Source organism: Oncorhynchus clarkii, chromosome 2, assembly GCF_045791955.1.
Source record: "Oncorhynchus clarkii lewisi isolate Uvic-CL-2024 chromosome 2, UVic_Ocla_1.0, whole genome shotgun sequence".
Classification (NCBI taxonomy): domain Eukaryota; kingdom Metazoa; phylum Chordata; class Actinopteri; order Salmoniformes; family Salmonidae; genus Oncorhynchus; species Oncorhynchus clarkii.
The window spans coordinates 64,915,547-64,928,638 of record NC_092148.1 but is presented as its reverse complement, the minus strand read 5'-3'; the positions used below and the strand labels follow the sequence as shown (position 1 = coordinate 64,928,638).

General features: G+C 38.7%; 1 protein-coding gene across 2 annotated transcripts in view; it reads left to right on the top strand.

Moving 5' to 3' along the window:
- The first annotated feature begins 691 nt into the window (after nt 1-691).
- Nucleotides 692-13,092, top strand: part of LOC139371959 (chromodomain-helicase-DNA-binding protein 2-like) — a 29,697-nt gene continuing 17,296 nt past the window's right edge. For both annotated transcript variants that reach the window (XM_071111973.1, XM_071111972.1), the window contains exons 1-6: nt 692-1,185; nt 1,528-1,639; nt 6,608-6,833; nt 7,051-7,137; nt 7,358-7,419; nt 12,383-12,493. In XM_071111973.1, coding sequence (XP_070968074.1) covers nt 1,581-1,639; nt 6,608-6,833; nt 7,051-7,137; nt 7,358-7,419; nt 12,383-12,493 — 545 coding nt within the window. In that variant the 5' untranslated portion in view covers nt 692-1,185; nt 1,528-1,580. The remainder of the gene's footprint in view (nt 1,186-1,527; nt 1,640-6,607; nt 6,834-7,050; nt 7,138-7,357; nt 7,420-12,382; nt 12,494-13,092) is intronic.

Below are 13,092 nucleotides of genomic sequence, written 5' to 3'. Positions count from 1 at the left end.
CAACTTTTTATTTTGGGAATCTTCACACACCTATTACGCTAAAGTTTTTTTGCTGAAGTGTTTACGTTTACTTGTCTGCATCTCGAGCATTGCTTAGCAATTTACCTTTGTGGACCACTACATCCCTGGTGGGATAATTTCCTTTCAAGTTAATTACATCATACACTTTGGGTACTATTTATACACTCTAGGTAGGACTTCTGTCCACAAAATCTGATTTGCGTGATTAGATTTTTTTTTATACTGAAGTCAAGTTAAAGCGTATGGCTTATTGTGATTGATGCAGTCCATGGTGAAGTGGCTGGCTAATCCAGACTATTAATTAAACCAATAAAAGTCATACACTGCAGCTCTACATAATACAAAGAGTTGAGCTTTTGGCAAGAACTGAAATGGTGTCCAAGGTTCTTTGCGTCTAAAATGGCTCCTGAAGTCTTATTTCCTGTCTGAACAGGAAGTGATGGGTCTCAGTGTTTTAAATATTATTGTTCAACTTTAAACCCATCTTTGTTTCAATATGTTTCTAACTTTGTCAAATGATATCCTCTTGAAGTGAAGAAACTAAATTTAAAAAAATATAAAAATGTAATATAGTTTTGCCGTTTTTATACAAAATTAAGGGGGTGGGACTTTTGGACATCACCTGAGTGTGGGGTAAATGGAAATAACGTCAATCAAAGGCAAAGCTTTCAGAGCTAGGAAGGAGCTCTAGATGGCGGATGAGCCTTGGGAAAGGGAACAATTAACTGGGCTTTCGTCAGACCTTTTCTTTTTCATGAAATCAAGCTCGAATATGACGCGCTATTAATATTTGTTTTACTTAAAAGAAAACGTGTTACTATAGTGAACAGTGAATTAGGTTTTCTGCGGTATTTAATGCGTTTTTCGTCGTGTAGATCCGTTTTGCAGCGTGTATGCGCGGGTCGTTGTTTTCTCTGCCTAGGTTTGGCAGCCATGGCGCCCCTCCATTTTTAGTGTGCTCTGTGAAGAGCTCTAGCATTTCGTCTCAGTATCACTTTTGTGAGGTTTCATTATCCTATTATCAACATTTCGTTTTTTTGTGCCTGTTTATTTTCATTCAACCTTTTTAAATGGCATTTATTTTAATTTTAATGTCATAAGTATTAAAGTCTGCTTTTGCGGATGTGAATCTAATTTCATTATACCTTCCTGTACATGGAATAGGTATGTTGACGTTTTATAATACCTACCTACAATCGATTGTTTTTTCATTTATCACAGTTTAGGCGTCCTTTGTTTGGTGACGCAGTTAGAATTTGTGCATGTGGCTGGATCGGTGAATCTAATTGAAATACACTCAACACTTGGCTTTTTTTTTTTATCACAGGATGTCATCAGTTGTCATTTATTAATCGATAATGTACATATTAATATAAATAATGCCCGTTTTAAACGTCAGACACAATGCTGATGGCTTATTTCATAACGTGAAGGTTTTTACTGTCCTCTGAGCAAAAACAATCTTATGGGAGTTTTATAATGGTCCATCCCTCTAACTTTTGACAGTCAATACCAGGACATAAGATCATCAAATCAAACGTTTTCAAGATAAAACGACGATGAAGAATAAGAATAAAAAGCAAGAAGATGAAGGTTCGACTCAAAGCAACGCATCAAGGTACGATCTTCTATATTTTCCCTTTTTTGACATCTGTCTTGATTGTTTACCTTGACAAGCATGGTTGATCACCTGTGAACATATTTGCCACTTAAGTTGTCCCGATTTGTACCAGTTTCAAATCAATGACCTTGGTTTTTAATAGCCACACCCTAATTTTTCTTAGCATTTGTTACACTAAATACTGAACTTTCAGGCTCTTTGAAATACATCTTTACCCACATGTATACAAACTAGAAGTTTATGGCTTCCCCAAGAACAAATGCATGATGTCAATATGTGTTGTTCTATCGTTACATTGTAATATGACCTTGTCTTATTAGTCGATACTGCATTGCACCATTTGAACATACAATGCTTATTCTTTTTTAAACATTTTGAAACCTCTAATTTACTAATGTTAACATATAGGGCTGAGGGGAATATTCAAATTTATACACTAATGCGCATTATCATTTGTTTCATCTGCATAGACAACTAACGTTATGCAGTTTAAGTTTTAAAGACACCTTTGTCTTCATTTAAAACAGTTGACTACTAAAACAAATGTTAACTTAGACATTTTGGTAGCCTAAATCATAAACTATTGTGTTTTAATGAGAACTGTTTAATGTATAGTAGGCCATACAATCACTCTTGACTGAACGTTCACAATATTTTAGTTTCTATTTGGCCTGTTGATCTATTTACCTCCTGGATATCTTGTTCTCAGAACTTCATGTGTTTCTCAGCAAGAAAGGGAAGCTCAATATTAGTTTCACTGATAGTCAGTCCTCTTGTACATTTAATGTTTTATTTCACTTTTACAACATGTTTGTTATGTATAGCCATTTCAAATAGTTATTCAATTAGGTTTATACTGAAAGTATGTATTCACGTTAACTTATATGGGGAAACAATGTTATTGATGCCTTTTTCCATTTGATTCAGGATTATTATTGGCATCAATGAATCTCTATTTTTCTGAAGGGATCATCACGTGCACACATCTGACTAACCATTGACATGTTGAATTTTGCACACCTTAGGTGTTCACTAATTTATTTATGTTGACTATGAATAGAATTTCAAATATGTGGTAATGCTCCAACTAGATTTTATAGGACAGCTTATTCTGATTTAAATTGAGTGATGTCCTCAATGCTCAATAACCCTTTTAATTCAGCTGTGCTTGTGCACTAGTTTTGAAGTTTGTACAACATCAACTGTGTTGGTGATTATGAGTTCCTCATAGGCTAATAGCTGTTCCATGGTATCAGAAGCTAAGTGCCAAGATGGTAAACATCATGTATGGCAGATGTTTTCATGCTCTCACGGACTTAAGAATTTATTTTATTTGACAGATAAAGGTATAATCTAAAGTTGGGATTCAAATGTTTGAAATGTATTAGCTCTGTGTTGGAAACAGAAGGAACACAAAACAATGTAATTTCATCATCAATAAAAAGTGCTACATCTTCTTAAAGGACCTCATGTGCTCAGTTTATTTTGATGCCATGTGGGAGATGGTCATGTCTGTACTGTCAAATAATCATTCTTGCTTGCATAATCTAATGGTAGTCTTGAGTTTAACATGATATTTGACAATATAGTTTTCCATTATATTTAAATAATGTCATACTCTGGGGGATGGTAAGTGCACATTGCTCACACCTTTGGTCTACCAATGATAGTTTTAGACTTAAGTCATGGAAGTTACTAATGTCATGTGTAGGCCAATGTATAATTAATTGGTGACTGCATATCATAATTAAAGCCTAATAGGGCCAACCTCATATTTGTCATCTATTACATGGCCTATATTTTGACATTTGGGCCAGTTACAAAAGTAACTTGTCAGATGTCACTGACATCTACTACAACCATAGGCTTTCACGAATGCTTCAACTACAGGCCTGGTTGGGTTGCTCAAGAGATAAGCATTGCATTTGTTATAGATTTTGTCAAATGCAAACTTTTCAGCTAACTGCCCCTAGTCCTGAATGTAATTGATAATGGGTCAGAAAAACATGACATGAAGGCATGCTGTCAACCAAGAAATGCTGTGCAAGTGCATTTGCTGTCCTGTTGGCAGCCATTTTAGTAACATGCACAGTTAGTCTGTCCTAAAAAATCCTAATCTACCACACTTTTGACTGCTCTTGTCCTGATAGAAGATTATTTTCAAGCACATAGAAGCAAGATGCACTGTGAGAGCAGATCACTATTAAATGTTCTTTTAAAATGTGTTGCATGAAGTGGAGTCCACTTTTAAGTCACAAAATGGCTCTTGCTTTGTGCTGCATAGACTGACTTTCTGCATTAGAACTGTATGCTCAGAACTACAGGAATGGGAACAGGAAGTGTTTCAAAGGTCAGGGGCTTGTCTTTTGAGCTGGGATTGGCTCATTCCTCACCTAGCAACCCACCAGCCTGTAGTAGTTCAGTTACATTTTTTGTCCCGCCCATGTCTGACCTAACTAAATGGAGGGAGTCACCCACTCATGCGCTTGCTTAGTCAGCAGCAGCTACATTCTCACTAGAGGAAGGGGTTTGAGCATTTGTTGCTGGGTGACTGAGTGGCGGATACATTACAATACCTTTTTAATATCACAATCCAATACCTTTTGATATCACAATAAGAACTTATTCAAATCCTTCCCCCCTTTTTTCTTATCTGAATGTTTATATAAACATTTCATTATTAATAAGATATATAATATTAATTATAGGCTTTCCTAATTTACCCTGTAGTTATTCATTGTATTCATTTAACTACAGAAATTATGTATCATAAGTGACTACACAATGGTATTAAAGCAGGGCTTCAAATGAAGAAATTGTTTTCCTTCGTTCTATTCTAGCAGCCGACTCCATGTCTGAACCATTCAAGGTCGTCTTGACTGTGGATTTGATCTAGAATTAGGTACCCCCTATAGTCTATTCAGGGTACTGCACATTCCATCATGGCAAATTTAACTAATGCAATGTGGGGCATAGACCGGTTTACTCCCTTGTGTAATTTGCTGTGTTTATGATGTAATAATTACAGTTAAATAAATACACGTTGCAGTGATTTGTTCTGGTTTCCTGATTTATTCTGGTTATGACATTTAAATTGAATAATCTTTTTTTAGTTGCATGTAACTTTTTCAAGCTAAAGTACAGCATGAATATGGAATATTTGGTTAGATCACTAATAATGTGGAGTGTTTTCAATGAATCAGGGCATGGTTTTGTCATTGTTTACATATAATTTAACTAATGTGTTTGCATTGACAAATTGTATAGGTTGTGATGTGCTCTTGAGGTGAATATTATTTCAGATCTAGATGTTATAATTGGTTGTTTGACAGAATCTCAGTAGGTGCTTCATGTTGTTTGGTTGAGTCACTGTTGGCCCTGTGTACTGAGGTGCGTTCAGTTCGCTTGAACGTTTGCTGAACGATTTGTACTGAACAACACGTTTACCAAAACTGTCTTGAACAGACTTTTGAGGTACGTTTGCTCCCGTTTGGTGGGTGTGGCTTGAAGCAATGAGTGATGTCTTTAAAGGGCAGTGGCCATACTGACAGCGTTCCCCAAACCACAACCCCGCCCCGTTTTTTAACTGATCGTAAAGTACGGCACCATTTCTGAAATTGAACGTCCCAGAACGTAAAAACGTGCTGATCGCAGCCCTCGTGTGGCATTGGCAAACATAGGACTTATTTGGCGCCCTCTACTGTTTTACAACAGGTTATAGTTTTTTGTGAAGATTTGTAGGCAATTTTAGGAATTGAATGAATGCAAAGATAATTTTAGTCTAGGAAACTTATTAAATATTGTGGAAAGGTCTTTCAGCATGACAATAATAATATGCACCCCAGATTGATAACCACTGTTCTAGGTGACCTCCAGCAGGTTCTCTTGCATGGGGTTAAGTATTTTTAAAGATCAGTGTAAGAGGATTGGTTTGAGGTGGAGAGAATGGGCTTGTTATGACAAAGTTACTCTGAGCACACTATGGTGGTCTTCGGTTTCCTCTCCACTAAAGGAATTAGCGTTGTGTGTAGTCTTTTCAGTACTACAGGAACTCTATATTTAACATGTTACACATTCCGCAGCTTTTTCTACTTTGTGGTATAGACAAGGTCCCGCAAACTCAACTCTGTACCTCGAACTCAGGTTCCACTCTGTTTTTTTCATTGTTCCCCTCTAATCAGGGACACCAGGCGGGTGCTGTTAATTATCAGGTTGAACAGACAACCAGCAGGCTCTGTATCTTGTAGGGTAATAGTTTAATACCCCTGGCCTAGGTTAACATGTCCTACATACTAAACCTAGATTCCATTGCCTGCTGCTGTGCCCTTGAGCAAGGCACTTAACCCACCACAACTGCTCCATGGGTACCCAGTGTGGCAGCCCCCTGCTCTGATCTCGTCAACCTGTATGTGTGTCTTTCATAGGGGTTGGGATGAAGCGAGAGTCAAAATCCATTAGACCTTGTGTACAATTGGATTAATAAAGTGATCCTAATTTGTTTAGCCAAATCAGTGTTTAACAATAGGTGGGAGGTCAGAGAAACTGTTCATAAAATTGGCTTTTTATTGAAAAGGAAAATTATTGTATAGCTTCCCAAATTAAAATCCACCACTATAAAAGGGTGATACTATACTGAACAAAAATATTAGTGCAACAAGTGTTGGTCCAATGTTTCATGAGATTAAATTTAAAAAATCCCACAATTTTTCCAAAAAGCTTATTTTTCTCATTGTGCATAAATTTGTTTACATCTAGTTAGTGAACATTTCTCCTTTGACAAGGTAATCCATCCACCTGACAGGTGTGGCATATCAAGATGCTGATTAATAAGCATGATCATTACACAGCTGGAATGTCCATCAGAGCTGCTGCCAGAGATTTGAATATCATTTTTTACATTTTTTTTTAGTATAAGTAGTGCAGGAATGTTTTATTTACACAAACTCCATATTTTTGATACTATAGCAATTCGGCCTCTGAAGAATCAAACAACTCTGGGTCGGAGTCTGGGAGTCAGTCGGAGAGTGAACAGGGCAGGGAGAGGAGAAGATCGCACCACTCTGGAGAGTCCAACAGTTCCTCTGAATCTGGGAGCCAGTCTGGGTCTCAGAGTGAATCCCAGCAAGCCTCAGCAGAGGTCAACGACAAACCACCAGTTAAAAAGAGAAACAATCTGGCAGATGTAAAGAAGGTAAACAAAGCAGGGCCTGTACTCCAAACTGGTTGTATTATGTAGGGCTGAAAGGCCCTTGAAGTTTTGGAAACAAATATATTACACAACAGCGTTGATGCATGGACACTGTGCATTTTTAGAAAGGGAGTAATGCCTCAATTCAGATGGAGACTGAAAATGTCAAGGAGAAAGTGGAGGCAAAGATGCAGTGATCCAATTTGGTTTTTGATTCCAGATGTGGGAAGAGCATCCAGATGTCTATGGGGTCAGGCGATCAAATCGCAGCAGGCAAGAACCTGCTCGTCTCAATATTGGAGCCGGGGTAAGAAGTGCAACATGAAATATACTGAAAATGTTCATGTACTAAAAGCCCGACTCCACTAAAATTGTATTTTTGCCTCAAAGGGGTTTGCACATGCAGAAGTTGCACCATCTAGTGTATATGATGTGGATTTATTGGTGTCTCATTCACTGTAGCTGCAACCCCTAACGGCAAAGCCTAATATCTCATTGAGATGTAATCAATTTCAACACATTTGCAGGGTAGCAGTGACTCAGAAGGTGAAAGTCCTAAAAGAAAAGCAACACGACAAAAAAGGAAAGAGTGAGTATTGAGATTATTTGATGTTTATTTCTTTTCATTTCAGTTTTTTCTGTATTTTGATTATTCTTATCAACTAAAATCTATCATGTCAAGAGATAAATGTACTATATTGTGTCAAATGCTGATCAAAGTTATGCCATTTATAATAACACAAGAAATCATTTGAATCATGATGTAGGTTAATCGTCAAAGCAATTGGAAGTGGTCAGTTGTCTATAGCATATGTTTGCCTTACTGGCTATCCCAAAATACACTTGCTGTCATCCAATTAGACTCTCTGCTATAGTCTTGACTCACATTGTTGTTTGATATCATGTACAGGTATAGTATCTAGGACTGTGGCAGTCACATTTGTCAGCTTGTGATTGTCAAGCAAATAACTATCGGTCTCATGGTAATTGACCATTAATTAACATAAACACATACAGCATCTCCTGGCTTCCATCGTAAAAAGTCTAATAAATCCATGTAAAATAGCCTAAACGTTAACATTAAATCCGTTATATATTTTAGTCAGGTCTAAAGAAGCATGATATGAAGAAAATGTAGTCTTATTTCAGAAGAAAAGAATAGCATACTCTGAATTGTCTTTGTTAGGCCCTGATGTAGCTATGCCAAATGGCTGTGGGCTACACTAGTTCATTTAGCAGACAAGATTTGCTTATAATTCCGTGGCATAATTTTATTGTATGAAGAATACAATTGAACAAAGCTGAATAAAATATACATTTTCTCCAAACGATTTGAGGGAGTGTGCATGGCTATTCTGTGTTGAGCAGTTAACAAAGAAATGGGTACTCATATATGCTTAATTTATTAATGTAACTTTAGTTGTTCTACTAACATTGGGCTATATGTTTGGGTTTTAATACATTGTAAGGCTGCATGACTAGACTTGATTGACTTTTTTAAAGTCACTTGAAAGGCGTGAGCTCTGCTTAGTTTTTTTGCTCAGCTTGTACATAATTTGTCAGTCTCGCATTCACAATTTTACAAGCTCTTGATAATGCGTAAAATTTCATGCTGGCATCCCCTTTGTGGCCGTAATGCACCCTATAAAAACATCTGTCTTTTGTGGCCTGGAGTGCTGCGTTCTGCCCTTCTACCAGAGTGTGCTGCACAATCTGAAGTGTCTCTCAATCACACGGCTTTCAGTCACGTGATCGGGTCTTTCTTACAGGCTACAAGTTAAGACAGACACATCGGGGACACAACTGCACATATCTTTATCCAACTCCAAGGTGCATATTGAAGATATTGGATGAACTGTTCACATTTGCTTTTCGTCAACCAACAAGATGAGTAGGCCTAAGGAACAGCAAAAGCACTAGCCTATGTCAATCTACTATTCCCCTATAGTACAAAAGTTGACCCATTCTGTGCGAGAAATAAATATTCTAAACAATCTGGGACAGTTGTGGGATGCAATATACACATGGTATTGAGCTATAAGCGCAACTGTTCCATTAGCGGAAAGCACCATTCTCAAAAGTGACCGCAAATGCAATTATGTATGTAATGCTTTTATTATAAAGGTGCAAATTTATGGTGAAAGTTATCTTCCCCAAACTTGAATCTCACGCGCTGCTCATAAACTCAGCAAAAAAATAAATGTCCTCTCACTGTCAACTGCATTTAATTTCAGCAAACTTAACATGTGTAAATATTTGTATGAACATAACAAGATTCAACAACAGACATGAACTGAACAAGTTCCACAGACATGTGACTAACAGAAATTGACTAATGTGTCCCTAGTCAAAATCAAAAGTTAGCCAGTATCTGGTGTGGCCACCAGCTGCATTAAGTACTGCAGTGCATCTCCTCATGGACTGCAACAGATTTTCCAGTTCTTGCTGTGAGATGTTACCTCACTCTTCCATCAAGGCACCTGCAAGTTCCTGGACATTTCTGGGGGGAATGGCTCCAGCCCTCACCCGCCGATCCAACAGGTCCCAGACGTGCTCAATGGGATTGAGATCCGGGCTCTTCGCTGGCCATTGCAGAACACTGACATTCCTGTCTTTCAGGAAATAATGCACAGAACGAGCAGTATGGCTGGAGGCATTGTCATGCTGGAGGGTCATGAAAGGATGAGCCTGCAGGAAGGGTACCACATGAGGGAGGAGGGTGTCTTCCCTGTAACGCACAGCGTTGAGATTGCCTGTGATGACAACAAGCTCAGTCCGATGATGCTGTGAAATACTGCCCCAGACCATGACAGACCCTCCACCACCAAATCGATCCCGCTCCAGAGTGCAGGCTTCGGTATAACACTTATTCCCTCGACGATAAACGTGAATCCGACCATCACCCCTGGTGAGACAAAACCACGACTCGTCAGTGAAGAGGACTTTTTTCCAGACCTGTCTGGTCCAGCGAAGGTTGGTTTGTGCCCATAGGTTGTTGCTTGTGATGTCTGGTGAGGACCTGCCTTACAACAGGCCTACAAGCCCTCAGTCCAGCCTCTCTCAGCCTATTGCGGATGGTCTGAGCACTGATGGAGTTATTGTGTGTTCCTGGTGTAACTCAGGCAGTTGTTCTTGCCATCCTGTACCTGTCCCTCAGGTGTGATGTTCGGATGTACCGATCCTATGCAAGTGTTAAACATGGTCTGCCGCTGTGAGGACAATCAGCTGTCCGTCCTGTCTCCCTGTAGTGCTGTCTTAGGCGTCTCACAGTACGAACATTGCAATTTATTGCACTGGCCTCATCTGCAGTCCTCATGCCTCCTTGCAGCATGCCTAAGGCATCTTCATGCAGATGAGCAGGAACCCTAGGCATCTTTCTTTTTAGTGTTTTTCAAAGTCAGTAGAAAGGCCTCTTTAGTGTCCTACGTTTTCATATCTGTGACCTTAATGGCCTACCGTCTGTAAGCTGTTAATGTCTTAGTGACTATTCCACAGGTGCATGTTCATTAATTGTTTATGGTTCATTGAACAAGCATGGGAAACAGTGTTTAAACCCTTTACAATGAAGATCTGAAGTTATTTGGATTTTTATGAATTCTCTTTGAAAGACAGGGTCCTGAGAAAGGGATGTTTCTTTTTTGCCAGTTAGGCTCTACACCCCTAGTAAAGCGGATTGATGTGTTTAACCTCTCTGATCTCCCCATCCCGGATCCGGGATCGTGAATACAGACTCAAGCTCATTACCATAACGCAACGTTAACTAATTCATGAAAATCGCAAATGAAATGAAATAAATATGCCATCTCTCAAGCTTAGCCTTTTGTAAACAACACTGTCATCTCAGATTTTCAAAATATGCTTCTCAACCATAGGAAAACAATCATTTGTGTAAAAGTAGCTAGCTAGCGTAGCAGTTAGCATTAGCGTTAGCATCCAGCACGCAACATTTCAACAAAAACATAAAAGCCTCAAAATAAAATCATTTACCTTTGAAGAACTTCGGATGTTTTCAATGAGGAGACTCTCAGTTAGATAGCAAATGCTCAGTTTTTTCCAAAAAGATTATTTGTGTATTAGAAATAGCTCCGTTTTGTACATCACATTTGGCTACAAAAAACCCCCGAAAATTCAGTCCTCAAAACGCGAACTTTTTCCAAATTAACTCCATAATATCGACTGAAAACATGGCAAACGTTGTTTAGAATCAATCCTCAAGGTGTTTTTCACATCTCTTCGATGATATATAGTTCGTGGAAGCATGGTTTCTCCTCTCAATCAAATGGAAAAATACTTGCACCTGGCTTTGCGCACCAATTTCGACGCAGGACACCAGGCGGACACTTGGAAAATGTAGTCTCTTATGGTCAATCTTCCAATGATATACTTAAGCTTTCCCGACCATCCTCCTCCCACTCCTACTGGCTTTTGCAGATTCTGCCGTTACGCTCCTGAAATTGCCGGTAATAAGCTACACGAGGAGTCTGTAAACCTTCTCATGTGAAATGCCAATTTATCTTACCATTTCTACTGATCTGTGTGCCAGTTATGGTTTTCATATGCAGTTTTTCCTGGAGCAGTTACATTTAATTTATAATAACATCTTCGTATCCAAAGATTCTATCCATATAGATCAAATTCTATCCAAGTAATGAAAATAATACGAACCTAAAAAGTAACTTCTATTGCCAACTATGTAAAACCAGCCAATAAAGCCAACAAATAAAAACATTGCAGCCTGCAGGTAGAAAATATCCAGATTTAAAAAACAATTATCCTATAAATCACAGTGGCTATGCATGGCCTGTCTGCAACAAACTTGAAACAACTAATAACTTGGGTCCAGCCTGAATCTCCTTGCAACAGCCAGTGAGCTCGGGACAGACACAGCTATAGGCTATTTGTGCAAGGGATAAGAAGTAATCATGTAGGCATGCCTATTTTCTGAAGTTTACACTGGATCAGAGCATGACATTTTTCCCTTTTTCACGCTGAGTGGTTATCTAAAGGCAGGGGCGCCACTGGTTTTCGAAGTGGGGGGGGACATAACAAATTCCCGACCTTTCAGAGGCGTCCGCACTCCCGCAGCCTCCGCAATGGATTAGTTCACTGAGATGGGCGCGAATACGACGGGTGTCTCGTGTGCCATAAAATAATAGTGTGTGTATATTTTCTACTGCTCGACAAAAAAAAAATTGTTGACCAAACAATCGACCAGTCGAATAATTAATTGGTCACACCTAATTAGTATCCCATGACTATTTGGATGTAAGTGCATGCCATTTACTTAGTTGTATCGTTCAATTCAGTGGTGTTTGTATTTGTTATTATGTTGCCAAATTATTTTCTGTGCTGTCAGTATTGTGTCCTTTCTATTTCCATGTGTTTGTGCTCGTCTAAAGTGGGCCATTGGGAGTTCCAGCCAGACTGAGGTGGTCTTCAGAACTTTAGTTTGTTTAGATATCTCATCAAACCTGGCTAACCAGATCAACCAGATCAGGTGTAGACCCATAATAAGCCCAAAGGGTGAATCTGTGGTATTTCTGTGTTGTAAGAAATACCTGGAAGAGTGATGACTCGGAGGAGGAGGAGCAGGAGGAGGATGCCAGCAGTGCAGACAGTGAGCAGGAAGAGAAAGTTAGATCCAGACGACTTCCTGCTAGAAGGTAAGGATGTAGTGAAGTCTGGTCTTCAGACAACTAATCTGTACACTTTCATTTCCATTGTGTGAAATCAGAAACTAGCTATATTAGTGTTTTTTTTGGCTTTCAAAGTACTGTATGACTGGGCTTCTTTTTAGCCTTCAGTCACTAACAAAATATGAAATCTGTAAATTCAAATCTGATAATTGTGAAACTTTCTATGTATTTATTACTGAGCATTTAATGTTGTATCAACTATGCTATGCATTCTACTATTCTATATTGCTGTGAATATTTGAATTTAGACTCAGAAGAATGACGGAAAAATCCCAAAGTCAACCAAAATTATGTTCTGATGAAAGCTCGCTAACATACCAGCTACATGGCCCAAAAATCGGGCGATGTCTTATTAGTGTTTTTGCAGTGTCAATTTTGTGGGTTGACTTTATGATTTCCCCCAATTGAGCACTTAGTGCTCTAAAGGCATTTAATGAAGACGTTCACCTGTAACCTTATCACCAATATTATTCATATTGCTGAGGTCGGAGGTTTAGAAGCGGTCTCAAGGCCATTGGTGTGAGTCAGGTTGTTAGGAGGGATTATAGTCAGCTAGAGCTGTTAGT